This window comes from Melampsora larici-populina (assembly GCF_000204055.1).
Source record: "Melampsora larici-populina 98AG31 unplaced genomic scaffold MELLAscaffold_2, whole genome shotgun sequence".
NCBI lineage: Eukaryota > Fungi > Basidiomycota > Pucciniomycetes > Pucciniales > Melampsoraceae > Melampsora > Melampsora laricis-populina.
The window spans coordinates 1,789,958-1,815,663 of record NW_006768766.1 but is presented as its reverse complement, the minus strand read 5'-3'; the positions used below and the strand labels follow the sequence as shown (position 1 = coordinate 1,815,663).

At 39.2% G+C, this 25,706-nt stretch overlaps 1 protein-coding gene across 1 annotated transcript; it reads right to left on the bottom strand.

Moving 5' to 3' along the window:
• Positions 1-3,975: 3,975 nt before the first annotated feature.
• Positions 3,976-6,296, bottom strand: MELLADRAFT_101824 (uncharacterized protein; the record flags this gene model as incomplete). The annotated part of the gene is made up of 4 exons (XM_007404291.1): positions 3,976-4,028; positions 4,347-4,507; positions 5,135-5,654; positions 6,050-6,296. The coding sequence occupies 4 exons, from the start codon at positions 6,294-6,296 to the stop codon at positions 3,976-3,978; spliced, it is 981 nt and encodes a 326-aa protein (XP_007404353.1).
• Positions 6,297-25,706: the final 19,410 nt, after the last annotated feature.

Below are 25,706 nucleotides of genomic sequence, written 5' to 3'. Positions count from 1 at the left end.
TTCGCGTAACACTCTGAGTCAACTTCAGATTGGAGGAACGTTATCTCTTCGGGGACAATAGGATGCGTGCCTGTGAGACGATCGGGTTATTCCTTGCGTAGGGGACGCTAAGGTTCGCCAACCATCCGTCTTTCGCCCCAATCGCCCGATCGTTGTCTTTGCCTTTCGTCGCGGAATACTTATCCCTGCTAGCGTTCTAAGTTCCTCCTCCTTTCCCTACAATCTCAATTTCCCTCTTCAATCCTCAACTCTCTCAAGAGTCTTACCGTTTCATCCAACTCTTTCTTCTCGAATTTCCGCAGATAAATTTTCACTGTAAACATCATTCAACTTCCCCAATTTGGCAGAGGAAAATGATTAATAGTACAGTTTTTCATAAAAGAATCTAATACTGCACACCTGGGCCATTTCACCCACACTACATATGTGCAGCAAGCTAAGTCAATAGTTGTCTATCATGTACATACAGGTCTGCTCAGTTTTTTGCCCATCAGAATAAATAAATCACATGTTATACCACATGTAACTTTTTCGACTTTGAAATTTTTTTCCCAAAAATTCACTACATATAATTCTGTAGCTGCTCAGGCAATATTGTTGAAGCTATGTCTTAGTAACAGAAAGTGTGTTACATGCAGTTGAGTTGATGAGATCACACCAAAACATTGAGTCAGTGTATGTAGTCAATCTTTTGGAAGCTTTTTTCAATCTGAAAGAAGTTACAGCATGTATTACATATGAATAACTTGTCCTGATGAGCAGATAACTGAGCAGAACTGTATGTACATGATAACCACATATTCACTGAGCCTGCTACACATATGTAGTGTGGGTGTTATGGCTCAGGTGTGGAGTGATAGACCATTTTATGACAAATCATACTCCCAATCATTTTTCCCTGCCCACTTGGGGAACCCGAATAATGTCTGCAGTGTTTGTAGGCGTCTGATGACCATCTACCTACCTCTTTAATCTCATCTCTTGAGGCACCTAAATTCCACCTCAATGAAGCTCCCCCGATTCTAAAGGAATGCCCATATAACATCTGTCTCTTCCCGGAACGATGAAAGTTCCACATTCCCCTAAACACCTTGATCACCGCACTCTTCCCATACTCCATCGTCACATTCTCTTCCTTCCTCCACGAAAAAACCGGTTCTTCTGGTAGTCTTGGTCGAAAAAGGTAAAGTAAGCGAAGTACTCTAAAGGCATCCAATCTTGAATCTTGTTTCTGAATAATAATATATTGAATTTCACCAGGTTTTGCTGTCTTCGCATTTCTTAGAGCGATAGTCGCGTAAGACAAATCCTTTGCCCAATAAACATCAGCCCAGACCGGAAGACCTCCTCCATCACCATCTTTCACCAACTCCCCTAACCTACAAACACCCCAGAAGGCCACTAGCGCGATTGCCAGCAAAGCCAACTCTCTCTCTACTTTTATCGATAAGCTATCTGCCAATATCTTCAAATCCGAAATCAAAACTGGTGGACGTAATTTTTCTATTTCCATTGATCTCAATTCAACCATCTTCGATGCCTTCAATAGACCTTTGACCACCGTATCAGAATCGACAGGATATCGCTTTCGATGAAATGTATGCCACGCTTTTATTCCCGCCAAATAAGCCTTCAAAGTCGAAGATTTCACTGCTTCATCATCTCTGGCCAATTGATCACCTTTCTTCGACGCCCACACCACGAAATGCAAAAGAGCCTCTTCTGTAAGAGGTAGGAGGTCGGACTTGTTTACCTTCTTCACTTCGGCGAATCTCATCAATTTAACTACACCCGAATTATAATGCTTGAGCGTCCCATCTCGCCAAGCTCCCCTCAAGAAGTGTTTTTGAACTTCGTCAACTTCCAAACGATCTATTCCTTCCGCATCTCTTTTGAACATTCCAAATGGTTTCGTAACTTTCTTCAGCTCTCCATCCGTTCCTGAGTAGCGTCTAAACTTGTCTGATTTAGAATTTGAACTCTTTCTTGCCATTTTATGCAAAACAAATAACTTTTAGGATACAACCGAACGATATAAACAAGTGGATGGACAACGGAGATACTTTCAGTCAACTATCAGAAACTCATACAACCTTCACGGGTCTGTTCTAGGGGTAACTTGTACAACAAAGGGTGTCAGATCTATCGGGATTTCTACTTTGATCTCTTTCCACCAAAATAAGCCATTCGCTTTACCTCTTGATAAACCATCCGCATCATTATTCTTTGACGAAACTCGTTTCTGTCTGATGTTACAACCTAGAACTGATAACAGACGTTGGATCTGTTTCCACTCATTGTTCACCCGTCGATCCTTACATTTCCTCTTCTTAATGGTATGTTCTGTCGTCGTATTATCTGTTTCAACCCAAAACGTACGGCCTCTAACTTGCATTACCTTACTTAGTACAAGTAATCCTAGACGTACCGCAATCGTTTCCGCCCATGCAATCGACCGCTTTTCTTTCCTCAACCCTATGGAATTCCAATCATCTGAAAATTTAAAACATGCCCAATACTGTCCCACCAATATCCCAACCCCAAAGGATGAAGAGGCATCACCGACCCATTCAACGTATTCCGCTGGAGGGTCTTTCACCAGGACAAAACATTCAAAGTTTTTCAAACACAGATACCATTCTTTCAAATCATCCACAACATCCTCCGGTGTCCGCCTTGTTGCTCTCTTTTTCTTCCAACTTTTCATCCACCGGTAAAAGGAACGTAAGTAAGCGGCCATATGGGGTACTACGTTTACCGTGTGCCCCAGTCTACCTGTCAATGTCTCTACATCTGACAAACTCCATCTCTTCCCTTCCACCAGGAACTCTTTCACCATATCTCTCCGTTGGTTCAGTTTGTCCATTGGGAGTCTTACCGTATGATCGGTCCCATTCCAAATAAATCCGAGGAAACGTTGTTCTTCTTTGAAGTCTTTGTTCTTTTTCGGGTTCGTCTCTACTCCCATGCCTCTACTTAACTGAATGATATTATCTAATGTTACCACGTCTTCTGGCCTTTTGAATATCAAGTTATCATCTACCCAACGGAAAATCTTGGGGATTTTCAGTATCTCTTTCACAATATGTCTCCAAATGTCCGCTGGAGCTCCAAAAACTCCACAACTTGCAACCCCACCGAAACCAACCGCCAAGTCTACCCATAGCCGCCCTCTAAAGTCCATCATAATCAAAAAACGACGTTGACTCGGATGATTCGGAAGCTGGCGATAAGCTTTCGCCCAGTCAACAATTGCCACATACCACTTTCCTGGGTTCTCTCTAAAGAAGTTCGCTACTACCTTAAAATCATCCCACTCTGTCTCATAATTCCTTTTATCGACAAAAGAGTTCACTGACGGGATTTTCGAATCTCCTACCGGATGCGAGAGGTCGTTAATCAATCTAATCGAACCGTCGCCGTTCACAGCACTACCCATGGGGTTCAATCGAAAAAACCCATATCTTTCAAAAAGTTCCTTGTGAGTAAAAGGACCGGCTATTCTTCCTGCTTTTAACTCTCTTTCTAATGTCTTCTCAATTTCGTCCTTCACTAACAGAGCTGATTTATGATTGGGAGGAGTATACCATCTCTTCCCTTCTATAGAGTGTTGGGGAATCCCCAAACAAAAACCTTCTTTAAACCCTGTTATAATATAGGGAATGTCTTCTTCCAACCCTGTTTCTCTCATCAAAATCTCCCACTCTCCTACATTCATGTCACACTTGACTTCCCTCGGCCAGCTATCCTCCACTTCCACCACATATGATTTTCGTGAACTCAGAGGTAATTTACCTTTACCTTTCTCCTCATTCTCCTGATCTGAAGATGGTACCACCGATGAAACCTCAAATTCCTCTTGTCTCTCTAATGTCTCAGGATGGGTCACTTCTTCTCTCTCAGTTAGATTTATACGGTCCTGGCTAGAAAAGGCTGAACGTGCGAAAACAGGGTATGTAACATTTCAGAAATCAATCACACCCATAACGTCTCGTTTCCACCTTGAGCTCCACTTAATCTTTGGCTCTCTATACTCAACAAACACAACAACTCACAACGACGGTGACCAGAAACCAAAGAAAGAAGACATAATTTAGAAACCATCCAATCCATCACCAATACATCGACCCCCAAACAATCGAAACATCCAACAAAAATTATTTTTCCAGCATCAGGTAAAGCAATCCAAAGGCAAGTTTTACATCATTCCGTCAGAACACCTTCATCATCACATTCCGCAGATGAGGTTGCTTACCAATTGTTCTTCTTCCCTCCTTTATGATGTTTCCCTCCTTTAGCCGCTGCCACTTGTCTGTAAGCATGCTGTTGACCTTGCGCCACCCAACCGCTATTCAATGGACCGGCCTGCGGAGTGTGCCAATTATGGTAGGAACCAGTACCTCCATTCGAGTACTTGTTTTGATCATGGTCAAAACCTCCCGATCCTCGGCCCCTGTTCCCACCTCTTGGTCTCTTGAAGTCAAACCCACTTCCGCCTCCTAAACCGCTCGCATGTTTCCATGACAAGTCTCTATGTTTTGAGTTCTCCTTCCTCTGACCAGTATAGAAATCAAAACCAAATTTCGGTCTTCCGTGCGCGTAGGGATTCTCTTCAAACATCAGATCTCCTGCCGCATCCGCTTCCCATCTAGCCGTGGTCACAGCCTCTTCTTGAAGACCTTCAGGTAAAACCACCTTCTCCAACTTTCTCCCTTTCTTTCCTTTCCTTCCTTTCTCATAAATGATTTGTGAGCGGTTCCTGAATATGACATTACGTATTGCTAAATGGTATCTTAAACCCACCATCCAGCACTTATGTTTGATCATCAAGTTACTAACTATCTCTTTATGTTCCTTGATGTATTTTGCATAGGCCTTATGACCGTACAATTCCTTAGCATAACGCGCTTCTAAATCACACGCCAGAATGAACTCTCCATAAGACATCTGTCTTTCCAGGTCCCTTTCGCTCACTTCCCACCACTGCCTCTTCGATTTCTTGGCGAACGGATCCTTCGAACAGTTTTGATCATCGATATACGACCGTTTGAAAACAGATAAGGGGACATATTTGTTCATTTTCCTAAAGGCTCTCTGCCATTTCTCTGGCAAGTCAGGTAAGTCGAAGGCCGACGCTTTTTTCAATTGACAGTTGACCCCTGATTTTGATACCAAATAATCTGAATCCGACGCTTCCAAAGAGCTGGCCGAGGAATTCGAGTCACCCGAAGTTTTTGATGATCTGGACGATCTTTTTGAAATTGACGATGAGGAAGAATCTGATGAAGATGACTTGGGGCGCTTCCCTTTGTAACTTGAACTATCGGAGCTCGGGGATGAACTAGAGTCGCTCGATTCTTTCTTGTGAGGATCTTTCCTATATGTCTTCCTCTTCTTCTTCGACTTCTCTTTCAAACTATCCTCCTGGTCTCTCCTCCTCTTCTCTTTCACCGCCTTCTTATCTTTCACTTTCTCTCCTCTAACTCTGTCTTTCACTTTCTCCGCTTCAACTAACTCCGCCGATAACTTCTTCACCGTAGCCAAACTTCCCCTCTCCACAGCATCCACCAAACGAACCATGATCGAATCACTCGACTTGTCCGCCTCATTCTTTGAGGTCGAATCTACCAACTTTTTCGCAGATTTTGGAACTGCTAAGTCAAATTGAACATCACACCAGAACATGCATTAGTATGTCGTTCTACCTTTTTCCCTTCTTTCATTCTGAACGAGAAACTACGATCACAAGGGAAACCGGGAGGAGGGGGGGGGGTATCTCTTATTGCTGCGACAGCTTGGCTGGAGCTACTCTTTCTTCCCCTTGAGAACGAGTTAGCTACTCTTCTCTTCCCACAACTGCTACGACTGCCCTTCAGGCAGGAGCTAAGGATTATATTAAATCCGCTACAACAGGCCTTCCGGCGTGGAGCGTTGTGTTCCCCAACCTCCCATTGATCAAAGAGTGAATAGATTGGAAAGTTAAATGAATCGGAAAGTATTTCCATCGTGCAGTAGATGCAGCGACTTCTATCAATCCTCAAGAGCTCACAAAATTTTTTATTTATCAATCCTCCATAATCCTCCAATTGGTCTAATTGATCGTCTTCATCACTTGAACTTGAAGAAGAATCTACCTTCTTCTCTTTTCCTTTTGCTGACTTTCGTTTCTTTGATTTTTTCTTCGGTTCAGCTTTCTTTCTTTTCTCCTTATCTCCACTCCTAACTCCTTCAGTCTCTGACGATTCACTATCACCTTCCGAGCCATCCGAAATCACTTGGATACCGTCTTTGTCCATCTTCACCACCTTCGTCGTCGACACCGTAAACACCGGGACTTGTTGTCTACTCGCTACTTCGTCAGTTTGAGTCAGGTCAATTTGAGTGTTATCATTTTGAGTGTCGTTCGGGGGTGGTGGTTCAGTAACTCCAGTAAATAATGGTGGTTGTGGTGACCTATTCTGTGCTCGACGTGCTCTTTCTTCGGCTTGAGTTACTTCTTTCAAGAACTGTGCCTTCTTCTCTTCTTCTGCTTTCTTAGCTGCTTGAATCATCGGATGAAATTGGTATTTTGTTAGAAATGATTTAGTGCAAATCCTATTCCACATTCAGTGGTGTGCGTATAAATTTTTAAAAGAAGAATTTGCTATCTAAGTGTGCTGAGAGAAGGGAAGCTAGCTCGAGAGGAAAAACTCTGGTGTTGCTCCAAGGTGAAGGAGTGGCTAGAGGAGAAATGAAAAACTTTTCATTTCTTCTAAATTTGGTCACATGCCAAATTCCTCATTCTGTGAAACCTACCTTTCACGAATGCTCCCTTTCACCTGGGAGTTACACCTCCGTTTTTCCTCACGCCCTCGTGAAATGGACTTCTGTGTACCTCCGCACGCTCTGAGAACACAACCAATCTTTCACTCAAAAAAGCACAGAAATGCAGTGTTCAAATGAAATTGTTCTAAACAGCATTTAGGGTTAATGTGTTTTATTTTCAAATTTGAAATTCAAAATAAAGCTTTTAAAACCAACTCCCGTCCATATACCTCCTAATCAACCCTTCCCAACTACCAACTCAAACATTTCATCTTTCAATTTTCTTTATTTGGGTAAGTATTTCAACTCCTTCTATCTTTGAATTACTCACATTATTCATCTTGGAACTCTTTTGTCCTCAATCACAGTTCCACCTAAAAACTATTCAAATCAAACCAAAGAAACCACTGACATTTGATTTTCCCCAAATCACAATTTCATTTGACTCTAATCAATCTAGTTCATAATTGAACTGTTTTCTTCCTCATGTATAGTAATCTTCATTGATTAGTTCATCACATTTACACTGACTATCTTTGTTTTTGAATTTTCATAGTTATTGGTTAGGAAAAGATTCAGTCAACTTGAATCAACCTGACTCAATTGTTTCCATTCGATTTAATCTAAAACAATCACTTCCAAGCGATTCAACCAAATTGAATCGTTCTCATTTGATTAAACCAAAATCGATTCGTTCTCATTCAATTAACGAAAATTGATTCGTTCTCATTCAATTAACAAAAATCGAATCGTTCTCATTCGATTAACAAATATTGAATTGTTCTCATTTGATTAAAAAAAACAAATCATTTTCATTCGATTCCAAGGATTCTTTCCATTCGATTCCAACAATTCTTTCCATTTGATTCAACCGAAACAAATCGTTTCCATTTGATTCAACTAAATTGAATTGTTTTCATTCAATTCAACTGAAATCAATCATCTTAACATCTAGCTGTCTATTCAAATCAAATTAGATTCATATAAACTCAAAACTCTTATTCTCAATTACTTCAAATTAATCAAATTATTGGATATTTAGATCATCTATTTAAATCATGATCATCATGTGAGATCAAACTTAATTCCTTCTTCCATGATGGTCAGATACCAGTACACACACACGCAGAAGTCTCACAGGTCAACTTGATAGAGGATGGAATCAGATCTTGCATGTTCATTCTTCACTATGTGAATGCGGAACTACTTGATCTCCATTCCTCTATCAAATTGGTTTTGGATCATGATGATTCACGGTCACTGCTGAGGTTCAACTGTACTTGTCCTCCCCAAGACTGGGTTGGCTTCACACACCAGATTCTTGTGGGTAGGGTTCGACACAGACCTTATGCAAGCCTAATTATCACGATCCAAGTGTGGGATGGATGCAGAAAGTGGGTTGCTATCTGACTATAAGAGATCTTTAGCTGATGATCATTTTTTTTATTAGTGATAAGAAGAAGTATAGATCTCCATCACAGAAACGTGGTCGGAAAAAGCTCAAAAATGAACAAGTAGAAATTTGAATAGCAATCAAGAAAAGCAAAATCATTGCTTGTTGGGTTCATCAACAAAATCCTTCAACCCCTTCTTCTGACCCGATGTTGAACATGAATCGAGCTGAGAAAAGAGCTCACATTCGTGCTGAATTTAAACAAAAGATCCGTGATTGATTTGGTCTTCTTAGAGATGCTACATTTGTTTTTTGAACTGAGCATGGAAAACAAAAGTATTTATCGCTCACTTTTGGTACTGTAGTCTTATTGAATAAATATGGAACCAAGCTCCTTGCTGTGGTCCGATTCAACAAACGTGAATATACTGGAAAACGGTTGAACAACGGAAAATTGAAGCGTGAACTTGTACCTGAATGTGCAAAACTTTTTGAAAACTTCAATAACTCAATTATGACTTTATATCAACATGGAACTGCCCGATATTTCTGTGTGACAAATGGTGCAGCTGAAGCTCTAAAGCACATGAAGTCTGGTCAGATGTTTGTGGTTGGGTTTCGTGGTGGATACAGGAAGAAAAAATTTGGTGGTTTGTATCTATTAGTATGATCTTTTTGACTTTTCTATGACTTTGAGGAGACATTGATTTTATTCTTCTGTATACTAGGTACTTACGCTCTCAATATGACCACTGCACGACTTGTGGCTCGTATGGAAAATGACTTACGACGTCAGATGTATCTTCCTTACATCAATCACTTCCTAGCTGAACGATTTGCCTCTCTATCCATTGGTGCCTTTCAATCCAACTGCGAATGAGCTGCACAATGTCGAGCACCATCATGGGCATCAAAGTCTTTTTTTAAATCACCCAATGGACATGTCTTTGGTTCCAATTTTGTTGTAGCACGTGATGAGTTTGCTAACAAGGAGCATGTTGACAACAATCACTCTGGCTATACCTTTGGATTATTTAGTCTGATACATCGAGATACTGGTAGACTCTATCGACGTGGCCGAACTTCAAAGCACGGCTATACTAAAGGAGCTCGATTTGTATTTCCTGACTACAATTTTGAGATCGATTTTGATGGATGTGATGGAGTTGTTGAAATGGTTTGGGCATCAGACATCAAACACTATAGTACTCACTCCAAGACTTTTACTCATGATCATCAACGTATTCCACCGGAGGACGCAAAGATAACACGATTTGGATCATCTTGTCAAATTGCTAAAAGTATGGTTCAACGTCTTAACCAGATTACTGACATGCGAGGCAACAGGAGTGATGAAGAGTGGGAAATTTATTGAGAAACATTGGTTGAGAATTATGCAGATGAGTTGATTTGTAAATGTGATATGATAAAAAGTCAGAAGCAGAAGGATGAGATGGAAGCATTTAAAGCACAATTGAAATCCTTGTAATTACACTTGGTTCACATTTGTTTCTATTTTTCTAAAAAAGTTTGTCTCCTTTTATTACATTATGAATTAGTATTTGATTTCTTCCTACTTCAAGGTATAATTGTGGTTAAGACGCATATAGACCATGAGTTTTTGAATAAAAATGTGTAAGATGTTCACGTTCAAGTACCAAAATGATTTAGATCTTTTCCTTCAAAGAGAGTCCCTTCCCAGTTGTGATCTAGCAAAGCATCACGCATAAATCGAAATGCAGCCCATATGTTGGAGTACTTGAGTTTCTCATGTGAGAGATTCAAGGTGGGCATGATGTTATCTGCAACCAATGAAAACCAATCAGGTGTGTAGGTAAATAAGCTATGTATGCCGGGATAATCTTCGATAATTTGACTATCTATATCTTCAGCAGGGACACGTATCAATCCATCATGTCCATTAAACAACTCAACCGGGTTTTGGAGCAAAAGTCAGCACTGTGACCGCAGGGAAGGGAGGAGTGTGGATCCTTTCTGCGTTTGCTGTGGTTGTATCTTTTGGTGAATATATCCAGCTGCTTATGAATAAAAGGAATCCATAAATAAAGGAACAGAAGCCTTCAAAACAAGTATCAGTCAGCTACCAACATAGAAAGACTATGAGTATCACTTACCAATCCAGTTGAATGTCAATGTCAAAGAAACCGGCGTCAAGTGAATCAAAAAGCCTTTGAAGAACACCACGATTATGTTGTTGCATTAGTTGACTCCAAAAGCACTCTATCTTCTGGTTTCAAAGTGATTTTGTGAACTTGTGTCGTTTCAAAGCTTGGTCCTCAGGCATTTCACCGTGAATGCAAACAATTGCAGAGTGACTGGCGGCCATCTTTCCGGTCTCAGTACCTCGATCAGTATAAAGGAACTGTGGTGCACCACCATACTTTTTAACACATTGAAGATAGTAAATGTCAATATGACAGGGGTCACTATTGGTGACATGTACAAAGAGACCCAGGATTTGGCGAGACCAAGCATCAATGAAACCATATATCCGGATACCCCACTTCTGGAGCTTGTCATGACCGTCTGCTGACTATACATGATTTGGACCTGGACATTTGAAATTGCGGCGAACTAGGACTGCTCTTTGGCGACGTGAGACTCCTTCTGGATCAATTTCCCGCAACAGTTGTGCAATACGGTCTCTGTTTATTTGTAAAAAAGTAAGTATGGATCAGATTGAAGATATGACACAGTGAAGAGCAGACCTATGAATATGGACATTGTGTTCCCTGAGTAAAATGTTTTTGATAGAACGAATACCAGCTTCTTCTGCATTTTCTGACTGGATCTCGGTAATGAGCTGACCTATTTCTTCTTCTGTGTACTTTCCTTTGTTGATATCATCAACCTTACGGGTCAAGTTCATTTCTTTGCAATTACGAGCTAAGTTGGATCGGCTGATTATAATATTATCCTCATTCTTCAAGCATATGAGCATCTCTTTGATTGATTTGCCATCATGGAAGTGTTTGCTGATGGCATTACGTCTTTCAAGCTGATCCTTGCAAACAGGCGGCTTGGTGTTGTTGTGATCCAAACGTTGACAATGTCGATAGATTGTTCTCTCAGTCATTGTTATTCCTTCTTTCACAAGGTTATCTTGTATTTCTTGTATGGTGAGTCTGTCATTGAAACCATTTTCCACTACTGTGTTGATGATAGCTATGTTGTTCTGTTTTGGCATTATTTGTGGAAGAGGAGCAAGACAGAGTAATACTAATGTAGATGGATTATTGAATAAAGATAGTTGAATGTAGAGTTAGGATTGAGTGTTTAGTTTTTATAAAACTCTTGATTCCAGAGAAAAATACATCAAAAATCGGATAGTCCAATCCGAACGCAATATTTTGAAGAAATTTACATTTGGTGTCATGTTGTGTCAGTATGACACTTACCGGACGGTACGACGTACGAGATGACTCATGATACAACACGGGATTTGTAAATCAAAAATCCATGTCAATGTGTGTCAGTATGAGTCGTGTCGTACGGTATTTGGCTCGGGGATGAATTTCGACAAAACATGACACGGGAAAATTACATGTTTAACCCGTGTCATGTTTATATGTCAGTATGAGTCTACACGTACACCATATGTCAGGGCGCGTACCGTCTGCTTCCAGAAAAACAGTGGGCACAGTCGGCCGGGCGGGGCCAGGGCCGGATCACAGCCCTAATCTGACGTCATTTGACATATGTAATAAGCTGAAAACCTTCATTTTTGACAAATTCACCCATTTTCACTACTTTTCACAGCTGCTACTCTTCTTTTCTTGCTCATGTAATATGACATCATCCTCTATAACCGTAAAAATCCCGGAAAATTCTCTTGGCAACCTTAAATTCCACTATTACCACCATTACATATGCAAACTACACGTATAACCCTTGTTTACCAACTTCAAAAAAGTACCTTTTCCCTAATAACTTCTGTTTTTCCTTATCAACCTTCAAGATTAAAATTGTTACATTATGATATGATGTTGTTCTTTCATATTCTAACCTTACTAAACCCATAAACCTAATATTACTACCCTAACAACCATTTCCAAACCTGTATACCTAGATTTTCGAATTTTTCTTATGTTTTTCTTTCTTTCTTTTTGTAATAAGATTGTGAATGAACTGTAATGATCTGAATAAGCAATATGAAATAAAATGATGTACAATCAATCTAGAATACGTTGGCCGGGTGAAATTTTATTTTGTTTTATTTTAGTGATACAGCGGCAAATACAGCTTGAAATATAAGCATCATAAACATTAAAGGACAACCATCAATTTGAACAAAACTTGACAAAACCCGCTGCCTGCTTGAAAATTTCATAGTTTTGAACAGAATGTTTCTGACTTTCAATAACTCTCCATTACATTACCCTTGACCATTGCCGTGTTAACTTTCTCTTGATTCCCTCATCACTGCTTCACAATCTTTCAACTTGACTTTTTGACTCGGCTTGCCAGTCATACTCGTTTCTTGACTACCGTCTAATTTACTGTCTCAAATCAACCCTCAAACCTCAATCAAACCTTGAGATTGTAACTCTATCTGGAAGTTCATCAATCCCCATACCAAAAGATTCAAAAGCGATACACTCAATCAAAACTCACCAGGGAATTGATTCTAAGGCTGATGAGGCAACACTCCAAGATTAGAAATGTGTAACTTGTAGGCATTCAGTGATTGATCAATTTGCTGGTCAGAGCTATCACCTTGTGTTTAATTGTTTAAATCAGTTACTGATGATTTGTTTTCCTGACAACATCTGATTCAGACACATAATCTTCAATCAAAAAAATTGATCAACCTATTAGCGTCAATGAAGACTTTTCAAGTCAATATTGGACCCAACACCAATGGTCTTCTCACACAGCAAGCTCATCGATCTCTTCCGCCAAATTCTCAGCAGTCGATTGAAATGCTCTTGAGAGCTTATAGGAGAAGTACATTGTTTACTGCGCAGCTGATAGTCAACAAATGTTGCCAAGCAGTTCAATTATTGCTTACATATTCAAGATGTACGTTTGGCTGAATTGAATATGGCAGAGTAAAAAAGAATTTACACAACTGTCTCCAATTGAATACATCCAATCATCCAAATCAACTCCATTTCTATCATTCAAACGATTGTAGATTGTACATACATCATCAATGTGAACAAGATAAAGACTCAGAATCAAGGACCAAACTTTTACATTGATGCAAGTATACAAATCAATCCCAGCCTTTGAAAAGCATTACTTATTTTGACTCATTCATCTTGATTGCCTTCTTCACCTGACAGCCATCATCATGATAAAGGTTTTGATTTCGATTGTGAACCCTCTTCCCTTCTCCTGATTGACCCTAGGTGGGTTCCTTCTTTGTTTATGAGTATTTCTGATTTGATTTCGATGGCTTCTAGCTCACTGTAACATCATTCACATCCACTAACATGATTTCCTTCTTTGCTGTTTCACAAGAATATGTTGTAGAACTTTTATATCATTTACCTATGTTGAACTGTGTTGTTCAATCCAAGGTTTCAAAGCCCCTTATGATGCAATGTTAATTTGGTACTGATTTGTGAGAACACTGGGGGTGGATATTTGGAAGTCGAACATGAGGTATGTTTGTTTATATCTTTTTTTGATGTGTTTTCAATAAAAAAGGCTGAATAATGGGGAAATTAAAGAAGATACCCTCAAAGCAAATCAATTGATCAAACCCAAGCCCTCAAACAAAGCTTTAAACTCTCAATCAATCTCACTTACTGCTTCTACTTTTTTAAGTAGTCCAATCTCATTAAATTGCCAACTGGAACCAAACATTCTGAAACTTCAGATCTACTCCTTGAAGCAAAATGTTTTCGATATCATCATGTCTTTCCTTCAACTGAGACCACCAAATTGAAACAGAGGAGTTGATTTTGATTCCTATCATCTCAATGACAGTCATTCTATCAGGTGTTGATCTTTGTTAACTTCAAACTCTTATTCATTCTTGAATGAGCAACCCCATTTCAACTTTCCTTTTTATCAATCTCTATCATCTTATTTACTAGAGGGAGCTGACAGTTTTCATTTGATCAATGATTTAGATCCTCTACCTGGATTTCCTACCATCACAGGTGTTTCAGGTGCCACTCTAAATGAGCATACATCTTATAATCTAACTCAAGAGATAGATATAATGATGTAAGTGATCAAGGAGAGAACTATTCATCTTTATCATTTGAAAGAAAGTAGAATTCAACAAATCACAAAGTTTCCTCCATTTCAGCTTCTAATGAGATTCTGAGATGTTCAGTTTTAGTTTTGTTGGATATAGAACAATACCATACAGTTCTTTAAATCAATCTGTAGCTAATTCAACTCACCTTTTACCAATTTTTCAATATAATAATGAATCAAATCAATAACTCAGTTCACCACATAGACCTTCTACATTGGCTATACCTAATTCAGATGAATGTCTTATTGCTTCTCATACTGATGGGTTGTTTCCAGGTGTCTTTGTTTGTTCAACTGGTTATCTGTGGTACTTTGGAATAGCTCTCAAATCCAAGACTTATATCAGTAGATGAAACTCATGTGCTAGCTTCAATTTTCAATGGAACAATCAAGACCATTCATCAAAAACACAAGAACTTTCACAAGCTATTGAGCTTCCTAATTTATTGCAACTTAGAACATTATCATCCACTAAATTTGAACTTTCTCAGGGAGATTTAACAAAATACTGAGGCTCATTGTATCTTTTTAATCATGCTGTCACTTGAAGTACTCAAGTTTCCATCTTTCAAAGCAACCTCATGTTGAGGATGTCAGTGTTTAGTACATTCGGCTGAGTTGTCAAGCCTACCAACACCAATGACTGTACTGTGTTCCACAATACCTTTGATCAACAGATTTGAGGTTGATTGCTGTATGGTACTGCTATAGTATTCAAAACTACCCTGTACATATAATGAGAATTTGAAGTCAGTTGCTTGGTATCACTCCTTACTGATTGGCCTGGGAATACTACTTCTATGAGTGTAGAAATTTGTGTTGAGACTGTCCGAGCTACTTTCAATTGATAAACAATGGGTTGAGAAGATTTTTCATTTTCTTTAATCAATCAACATGTGTGTGCCACATCAGTTTGATTTGTTTCTAATAACAAACTTACTTACTAACTTTTATCAAACAGATAGATTGTAGATAAGACTAGGCCTTTGGTTGATAAGTATGTAGCTGCATTTTCTGCATAAGCAGACTCAAAATATCACCCACATGGTAAGCTCAACTCATTCTTGGGATCAAGTTGACATGAACCATCCTCAAGTCTGTATACTTATGTTTTACTTGATCTTTTTTAGATTGCAAGAAAGATAGTATGCTGAAACAGGTTTGAAACCAATTTGGGAAATAGGAAAAGCACTCATATACACATTTGGATTTTAGTTTGGCTTCAGTGCTTTGTGTTCTCTATCTTTGTGAATCTATATCTCTTATTGTCTTGACCTCAAATGAACCTGTGGTAACTTTTCTGATTTAACACTAGAAGATTGTGAAAGATCAGCTTTATTAAACTGATTACTCAGTTTCCAATTGATTTGATCTGCTAAACTCACCTAAGATTTAGAACTTCAATTTCAATTTGGAGCTCTCAATCAAGCAATTTCAAATGTCAATGACAGTATAGATATTTACTACCAACAATATCTCAACCTTCAATCCATTGATCTAAAATATTAATTATGAACATGATCAATGAAATCAATCTCAATTATGTCTTCAACCTTCAGCTCTCACCATTCATCAAAATCATCACATTCATCTCCTGAACACTTATTTTCACAGATCCAGACATTCAAGGTGTGTTAGATTTCCATCCAACTTCTTTTACTATACTCTCCCTATCTCAATCATGTGAGAATTGACTGTTGTATTGGATACAACAAAATAGCAGACAATATTCCTATCAAACACAACTTTTGAGCTGAATATTCTTTAAGACAACCCTTGGCGCTGAGCTCATATTTGACCAATTCAAAAACTCCACCTTCATCCAAACCAATTCCACTATTATTATCTTACATATGATTTATATTACAGTTCAAGCCTTTGTCTGTACAACTACTTTGGCTCAACTTGGAGCTTGTAAAAACAATTGAGTACTCCTTCTTTAACCACTCATGAGATCTGATAATATGACCTTTTAGTCATTCAATTCTGTTCTTTTTGAAGTTTTGGTTTCAATAGTTCCAACTTGATTTTGCACCTGGAATGCTTATTGAATTCAATTTAAATGCAACAATATATGATATTTTTCCATGAACAATTTTAGTACAATGAAATATACTTCAGTAAGAATGATTTGTATTACTAGATATATATGTATTCTAGATACTCTTTAGATATTCTTTGTACCTATCAATTGACTTTTTGATCAATTGACATGGGTCATTTATACTGTGATAACAACTGGAAGGTCTACTGATCAGAGTGAAATCTGTAGTGGCTTTAGTAGGATGAGAGCTTAAGCTACAGTATTTCAACATTGAGAGAAACATTATGCAATAGGTGTAATACAGAAGACCATCCAAGTAAAAAATCAGGTATAAATGTAAAGAAAACACAAAAGGACTAATACACCATGACATTTTTGCAGAATGTAAACACTGAGCCTTTGATGAGACTGGAGAAGAAAAAATTGGTTAGAAACCATTAGGGTGTATTTCGTTAGGGGTTAGGGGTTAGGCTTAGGGTAGGATACAATTTTGTTCACACAAGTTTCACAATGCATTAATTCAGTGTGCAGTGCAAAAATGGCAAAAAAAATGTGCCTAAGCATGGGTGCGCCTACAGGAATGCTAAATCCTCAACATATTGTGGGTGCACCCCACAGTTATTCTATAGGTTGTGACAGGGATGTCAGTGCGGCGCCCACCGCCTAATTGTGCTAGTTTCATTTTTAATCAAGAACCGAAAAAGAAATTTTGAGACAACACAATGAAGAGTTTTGATAATAACAATGTAATGATGTGATACATGGTTTTGTGGGAAAAGATGTAACAAGTAAGTATGTTCTTGCCTTTGGCTTCTGGCATGTCTTTGGACCTGTCATCGCCAAGTTCTAGAACCACCCTTTCTATCTCTTCCTCCAGAAATGTGATTTTCAAAGGCAAGTGTGCCAACATCATATTTTTGGCGTGAGTTCTGTGTTGCGGCGGTACAGTTTTGCCATTTTCTTTTTGAAGGTATAACAACTATTATCAGCTACTGAGAGCAAGAGAAAAAATAAGAATACTCACTTTTCTTCTCGCAACTCTTCTTCGTACTCAATCAACTCCTTGAGTTGTAATCACAGCTGGCTTGGACCTGTATCAGTGAATATCTCTGCTTGCAATATCTTTGCCAAGACCGTTGACTAGCAAAATCATTGCGGGTGTAGCCACATTTTCTGTCAAGGCTGGTCAGTATTTGTACTTTTTTGGTATGTTTTCTTTTGATGAGCTCCAACTTTTGTTGAGACAAATGAGCTGTAACCAAACAGAGTCAATTTCAGAAGTCTGAGATATGATTAATGTAGATGTGATAATCAGATTGACGTACCAGTGTTGGGGCAAACAACATTGTTTTTGTGTTCTGCTTTGAGATTCAGAGCATCCACTTGATGCTGCTTTGTACAAGTGAGGCCGGAAGAGATAGGATACGAGTTTACTCCGCTGGCCCCGACTGCTGTACTGGGTGGAGTAAACTTGTGTCGTATCTTTTCCGGCCTCACTTGTACTATATTGCAGAGCCAATACTAAAGGAGAATACTTGAACCAGTTTCTTTCACTTCCCTCTCCATCCGACATACCCCAACCTCCATTCAATCTTGGGTTATAGTCAAGCTGGCAATCCCACCTATGTGCATATGCGTGAAAGATGCTTGTTCCAAATGTGAGCAGACCTCAAGCTCTTTGCTCAACAAAGATGTTATACTGAAATTAATGAATATTTGAAACCCATATCACATGTATACCACAAGAAAAAGGAAATTACATTGGTTTTTATCAACCTATGTACAGTGCCCATGATTTATTGCACCTGCTCACCACCGTTGTTGGGTGTTTGATGATCCAACAAAATTTGGTTCAATGATCATATGATCTTCAAACAGATCATCCATACCACCAAGAAGGAGAACCAGGCAACAAAAACAGGGGAAGTTGGATAGAAAACCAAGGCAAATAAGATAGAAGTAGATCTAATTCTATCTTGATAAGAAAGAGATGGGTCAAAACAAGGTGAGAGACAATTACAAAGGGATCCTTAGAAATGAAGCACATGGAGGTGTCAGTACATCAATTTTTTTTTCTTTTATGAGTCAAACAAGCAAGCCCTTACTTGTCATCCCTGAGCCCTGATTATAATTTATAGTACCACGGGCTAATAGTACCACATGTAATATTACAATAATATTGTATAAACCCATAAGTACATCTCAAGGCACATAATGTATCAAATACATAACAAACCTAACCCAAGTGCCAACCACAAGTTGAGACAAGGAACACACACCAACCACAAGTTGACACTTGACCCGTGAATATATAAGCCCCCCTTCTTCCATTGATTCATCCTCCATATTTCAAAACATCACAACATCAGAATCAAATTATGCTTGAAATCATATCAAGAGGATCCTTTAGCACATGATTAGTTGTGTAGTCTAAAGACCAAACTTGAGCATTACAGATTCCATTGCTGAGAACCCCTGGTATTGATTTCTATGAGACCTGTGCAATCATAGTCTCTAAAATAAACCATAAAGCAGCAAAGCTTCCTCCCTTACACAGATTTTAAAGTAGCCTTCAGGATCTTTGGTTCACCAAAGTGTAAATCCTGCCCCTTGCAGTCTCATGAAATTAGAGCATACTAGCTCTTACTTCCCTTAGTCTCTTTCTCTTCCTCATATCCTTTTCTTAGAGGTCAACTAGCATTAGTCTTCACTTGGGTGTACCACATGAACACTATGCTTTACCTTTCTTATCAAATTCATGGTGAAGGGCAAACCCAACAGACGTGCCCTCCTCACAGTACTCAACGTTTTTGTAAATTACAATGCTAAAAAAGATGAGAAGTTGTAAATGGAGAATGTGATTAGAGGACACATTCCTGGGCTAATATACAATAAGAATACCCCTGACCAATTGATTATACACACTGTAACACTACCTGCAATTCTGGCCTCAATTGAACACAGGTGAGATCAAGGTGTATTCATTGTTAGGAGCAGGATGAAGGTGTTGTTGGCACAGATGTTCAATAAAGCTTGAGGAATGCATGACTGGTGATTGACACAAAAGGAACCAAGGAGATGTAATCAAGGGATGAGTGAAAGGTGAAAGACCAAACTTACTGTAGGAATCACAGGGGTGACACATGCCACCCAAGTGTAAATTCCACTGGTTGCCTTTGCATGAAGGCTGAAGACCAAAGCAAAGCCTTTCCTTGTCAGATACAAGAACTGAAGAAACTATTGTGTTGCAATTGGTTGGAAACAGGCAATTGAGAATGAATGGAATGGAAGAAAGGTGGATTTGGAAGCGGTTGAGAACAGCTGCACACATCTGCAAATCACAGAGTGAACAATTGAAGGTATCAGGTCAAAAACATCTTACAACTGGGGTCCTGACATGTTTGAATGCATTTTATACATCAGCAATTGTTTCAAGGGTTTGGTAATTATAATTTTAAGTGGATGATGTGGGAAGGAGGCAGATCAATGATTTAAGCATGTGAGAGCAGCTGGAACTGGCTCAAAGGTCCAAGCATATCAAATTGGAATGCATCTCATGAATCAGAAATAATTTCAAGTGATTTGAAGTACAAATCTATGTGGGTAAGACAAGGTTGAGATGTTGCTTCTCACGTGAATATGCCCAAATGAAAAACCCTTTAGTGATACAACTATCCAAGTTCACGTGTTGGACATGTTTGTTTAGTACATACATATCTGATAGTCTTTCTCTAAACTTAACAAAGTCCCATGCTTGCCTCGCAAGGCTGAAGCAAGCAGAGAATCTGCTGCTTCATGGAATCCAAGAGCCCCATGGCACAGTGAGGTGCAAGTTTGGCACAGTACCACAGTGATGTCCCGTCAGACACCCAGATTGAGAGTTTGTGTCACCTTAGACTCCGTCATCACTTGGTTGACCGCCACATCAAGCATTACTGTTGTCCATCAACATTGTTTCCACACCAATTCTTCATCCTGATCCAGATTCAAATGTGTAGTGATCTGACTATAATGTGAGGTAGGATCACAATCCAGTTTGTACAGCAAACCCTTGCAAGAGTGCAAGAAGGTTCAGAATGTTTATATGTTTCTTATTTTCTAAAGGAAAGAACAAGATGATTTGTTATTACAAAAGAATTTGATACTAAAAGGGCAATTGGAATAGGACAACACAAACAACATAAGATATACCATACACAGCAAGCCCTCCCAAATCACCATATCTGTTGCACAAGACCATTCACATTATGTGCCAAAGCAACTTGAGACAAATCATGTTATGCTCCTCCCAAAGTGATCAATACCTCACATTCAGATGGAAGTGATAGATATAACTATAAGCACAGAAAAGTAAGAACATTAAGCAAAAATAATATTCTTGCTTTGATTAGATGGATGACTGGTGGACAAATCCGTTCCAGGGCCATCTCCTTTCCAGATGGGGACTGAGCTGTGAATGTCACAACGGATGCAATATTGAGTTTACAAAGTTGAGCCAAAAAGGGGATATAATATATAGTCTCTGTATGTGTGACAAGTTGGGAAAGCTCAGCGCTCTCTGCTTTGGTGAGCCTCTTGGATTCCATGAATCCCCCGGTACTCTAAAAGCAATCAAGGGACTGATGCCCAACTTGCACAATGTCATTGGTCACCATAAATAATTTTGCAGGAGTAATTCTTGTGATCCATCTAGTCATGTCCCTATTGAATATTCCTATGTGCAGCAAAAACAAAAAGTGTGTGCTGGCCTGTTGCACAGATTTTGCACTTGTGCTTGAGAAGGACATTACATGTGTAATTGACAGTATTATCCAGATCTTTGAGACAGTTTTTGGGCAAGAGGGGAAAAAACAGTGTATGGTGCATGCTATGCGCAAAAGGAGTGCGCACATCTTTTCTCTTGAGTCTTTGGACCAAGTTGTAATCCGGGGAGGGGACTGTGTAGACACTGCAGGGAAGCTCCTGGAAACTTTTTATGGTGACCAGCAAGTTTATGCAAGTTTGAAGTACTTCCCCACCGCTTCAGCCTCACAAGGCAAGCAAGTGACTTTGTTGAGTTTAGTCTTTGTCGTAGTTGTGGACCAGTGACTCCTGTTGCCCGCTTCATCCATCCTTTGACAGGTCTGGGTTCCCATGGTCTCAGACCTTAACAGTACAGTCAAACCTTGATGTAAGCATAGAGTTTGGTGCAGGGAACTCCATGCTAAAAAGGTGAGATGCATACTTGCAAAGTAGGCATAAGTCACAATGTAAGCATAAAACAAACAGTTTTATGCTTACATGCTAGGATTTTGGTCATAATGGCATAATTTTGAATTGGACAGCATAGGCTTGGTGTATATAGGGGGTGAGGGTATAGCATAAGGTCTAGGGAATGTAAAGTATGTAGAAGACAGACAAAAAGCAATGATCTTCAAAGGAGAAGGGACAGTTCAAAGAAGTTTAAGGAGTGGGTGATGTAGAAGACAAAAAAAAGTATATGTAAGAAGCAAGACAGAAATCGACTGGATGAGGAGTGTCAGCCATGAGGATTTAAGCAATACAAAGCTCCCAGATAGCTAAACAACTTAACTAAAAGAACTGTATAAAATTTATACATTACATCTCAACACTCAAGTTTCAAGAGTGGATATTACAATAAATCATATTCTTAAAAAATACTAGTCAGGACCAAATATTATTTAGATCCTGACTACCCTGTTACAAAAAATTTACCAAAGAACTAGGCAATAACCAACCAACGGATTTGGAGCAACGAAACCACCAACCTGGATCAAGGAAGAGTGGACCCAGAACCCTTAATTAAAACCAGACCGGTTTAACTAGGGTTACCACGCTACTCGATGACGCCATCTCGATAAATTTCCTAGTTAAACACCAAGGACCTCTTCGAAAGAAAGAAGAAGGACCACCAAAAACTTTACCAACAAAATTTATCAAAAAACTCTTATTTGCAAAAACAGGATAGTTTTACTTTCAACAGAAACCAAGCCGTATTAGATTTAAAATTTAGACCATAGCATGAGAACTTAACCTTTCCAATAGCTCACCGTCTTGCTTTTAAAATTGTTCCTTTTCTTTTGTTTCTTAAAAGAATACTAGTTGCGCAATCCTTAAGACTTTTCTTAGATTCACTTCACCCCGATTTCACTTTCATAGAATTAGGTCTAGGGAGTGATTCATTACCTATTGAGATCTTATTTAAGACTCAGTGGAAGGCGTTTATTTGATTCAGATCTTTAAACAGCACTTTTTCGGATTCCAAAACTCCACGAGGAGTTGTCCAAGTAAGTGAGTTAACACCTCTCTTAGAGACTCTGTATTCATTGATTAGATAGAAGTTCTAATCATCTCTTGTTCTGGTTATAGAAATTGTTAGGCTAGAATTTATAGTAGCCCACCTGCTACCACAAAGCCTGTGCGTAATTCAACACTTACTTCATCTACTTAGGTAGTGTTTTTCAACTTGAGCTCATTACTCAGCAACCACTTTAGATCTCAAGCTGACAAGGAGGAATGTAGTGGAATCGAGTAAAATAGATAGAAATCGGTTCAAGATTGAGGAGTTGAAGCTGAGTTTGAAGTCAAAGCTACAGGTCCAAAGCATTCCGAAAGACTAGTTTGTTTCAGTGATGAAACTCGTATGTGATTTACATTGTCACCAATCTTATCCAAAGATCAAACACAAGATGCCCAGTTGATTGTGCCACCGGGTTTGTTTGGCCGGCTGGCTAAGGCATACCTTATCTCCTTGATTGCCGTAGAGATTTGAACCATTGTCCAAGGTTCACAATAGACTTCTTCTGGTTCAGGATTGCTATCTGAATCTTGGATTTCAATTGGTTTCTCATTTGATGTCCTCTTGACAATTTCTTTGAGAGAGAGCATTGGTGCCTCGCCTTCTGGAGTTTGTTGTTCAATCTTGGGGTTGAGAAGCTCTTGGATGCTGATACGGGAGCTACTTCTGCTTTCTTCTAATCTTTCACAGTTTCCTAGCGCTGACAGTTGTTCTGCAGTTGATTTGATTGCACTTTGAAGTTCAGGATCATCAGCTAGAATATGTTCAAAGTGATCAGACCAAGAGCTTGATGTGGTGTTGGGTGACAAGGCTGCAACAATGTTTGTGTGTTTCCAGCAGTTCTTGACTGTCTCAGAAGAGATTTTGTCCCAGGCTCGTGCAGCCATTTGCATGGATTCGAGGAGATTCAGTTTGTATATTGCTTTTGATGTCCATGTGGGATTGTTTTTGTATCTTCGGATTACACGGCGTAGGTAAGCACCTCAATAGTGAGCTTTGAAGGCGGCAATTATGCCTGCATGTCTGTAGGACACTAGTCATGTTGGGAGGAAAGAAGTGAACTTTGATGTTGGTGAGCTTGATGGTTTTACATGCAACCACATGACCAGAGAAGTTATCAAGGAGGAGGAGAACGTTTCAATGTTCCATTCGGAATTGGGCATCCAGCTTGCTTAGCCATTCACCAAAGATGACTGCTGTCATCCAAGCTTTTGTGTTTGAAACATAATCAAAACCATAGTAAGATGTGGGATGTTGTCCGAAAGGCTTTGGATTCTTAGAGACACCAATGACCAAGGGTTCAAGCTTGTCACTGCCATCGGCATTGCAGCCAAAATGGTAAGTGATTCAGACTTTATTACCCTTCAGTCCAGATGTCTGTACATTTGAAAGAGTACAATTAGGTGGCATTCTAGAAGAGAAGAAAGGATGACATTAGACTATATCAATCACAGAGTAAAGGGACTTCAAGACTCACTTGTACATCAAGCTTGTTTCATCTGCATTATAGATGTTGCGAGGCGTGTAATCCTTGGTGATTCCAATGAGGGACTTGTGAGCTTCTTCAGTGCTGACAGGATCAACAGTCCCAGCTTCACCAGACATGAGTTTGCTTTGGATGTTGCATTGCTTTTTGAATTTGTCAATCCACCCATGAGAGAACTCCATTTCAACACCTAGGAGAGGAGCTATAGATACCACTTTCTTGCAAAGGAATTTGTTGCTGATGAAAAGTTTATGAGCTACTGCTTCAATGACCCAATGGAATAGAGCTTCCTCCAAATTAGGGTACAGCGCTTTCCTTTGGCACTTGACAGTTCCACCGCTGTGCAGAGCACTCACCTCCATCTGCTTATGTTGAGCAAGCCAACGACTGAGTGAAGATTGAGTTATTTTGAATTTTTGAGAAGTCTCATTCTGAGTAGCTTTGTGCTTGTATTGCCATCTAACAACTTTGAGCTTGAACTTGAGATCATGTACAATACAAGATGCCTTGAACTTGGGACACTTGGGGGAAGTGATGCTCTGTTTCTTCTTTGATTGAGGCGAGGAAGGATCATTGCTGGAGGAATCAGATTCGCTGGAGTCTTTTGTCAAATCTACTGGCCAAGATTCTGGGCTGGCTGATTGGAGTTGCTTGGGTACAGTGGGCTTAGGAGCAGCTGCAAGGGTGGATTTCTTGCTTGATCCTAGAAATTGCACTGAGCTATCTGGAACCTTGGAACCAAGCTCTAAAACAAATTTTTAAAAAAAGAGTAAATCAATGTTCATAAGGAATTGTGCTCACCTTTCAGCTTTGAGCAAACATGTTGAAGTTTGAACTTTACAATACCTTCACTATTGTCATCCATTTTTTTGGCTTTAGCTGAGTATTCAATAAATAATTGAATTCTGTGCTTTCCTTTTTGAAAGTGCTTTGTTCCACAGTCAATACCAAAAACAGCATCAAGCTTCTTGACCAATTCCCATCCAACTTTTTCAGGAGCTAAACCAGGAAATAATGGTACCTCACAGAAGGTGACAAATATGTAATCATCTTTTGTAGCAGGCTCAATGTTTGGGCAGTGTTGAGCAAGAAGCATTGTTTCAGTCATGAGGTCTTGAAGCAATGAATCAGACATAATTTTTAAGGAATTGATTATTGAGATATGTAATGATTTCAAAGATGTAGAGAAGAATCAATCTTTCTTCCAGATCAGGGATGACAAAATCTGAACATAGCATCTAATAAAACAATTGATTTGAAATGTTTGCAACTACTTCAAAAAATTAAATGGCTTTGAAGAGAAGAATACCATGTAAAAAGAAAAAGGAATACAACAATCATTGTATATTTCACACAGTAGAGTTGATAGTTGACTTTTTTACCTAAAGCTATCAAAGAACTTACGTAGATTGACTACATACAAACTTATTACAACAATGTAAGC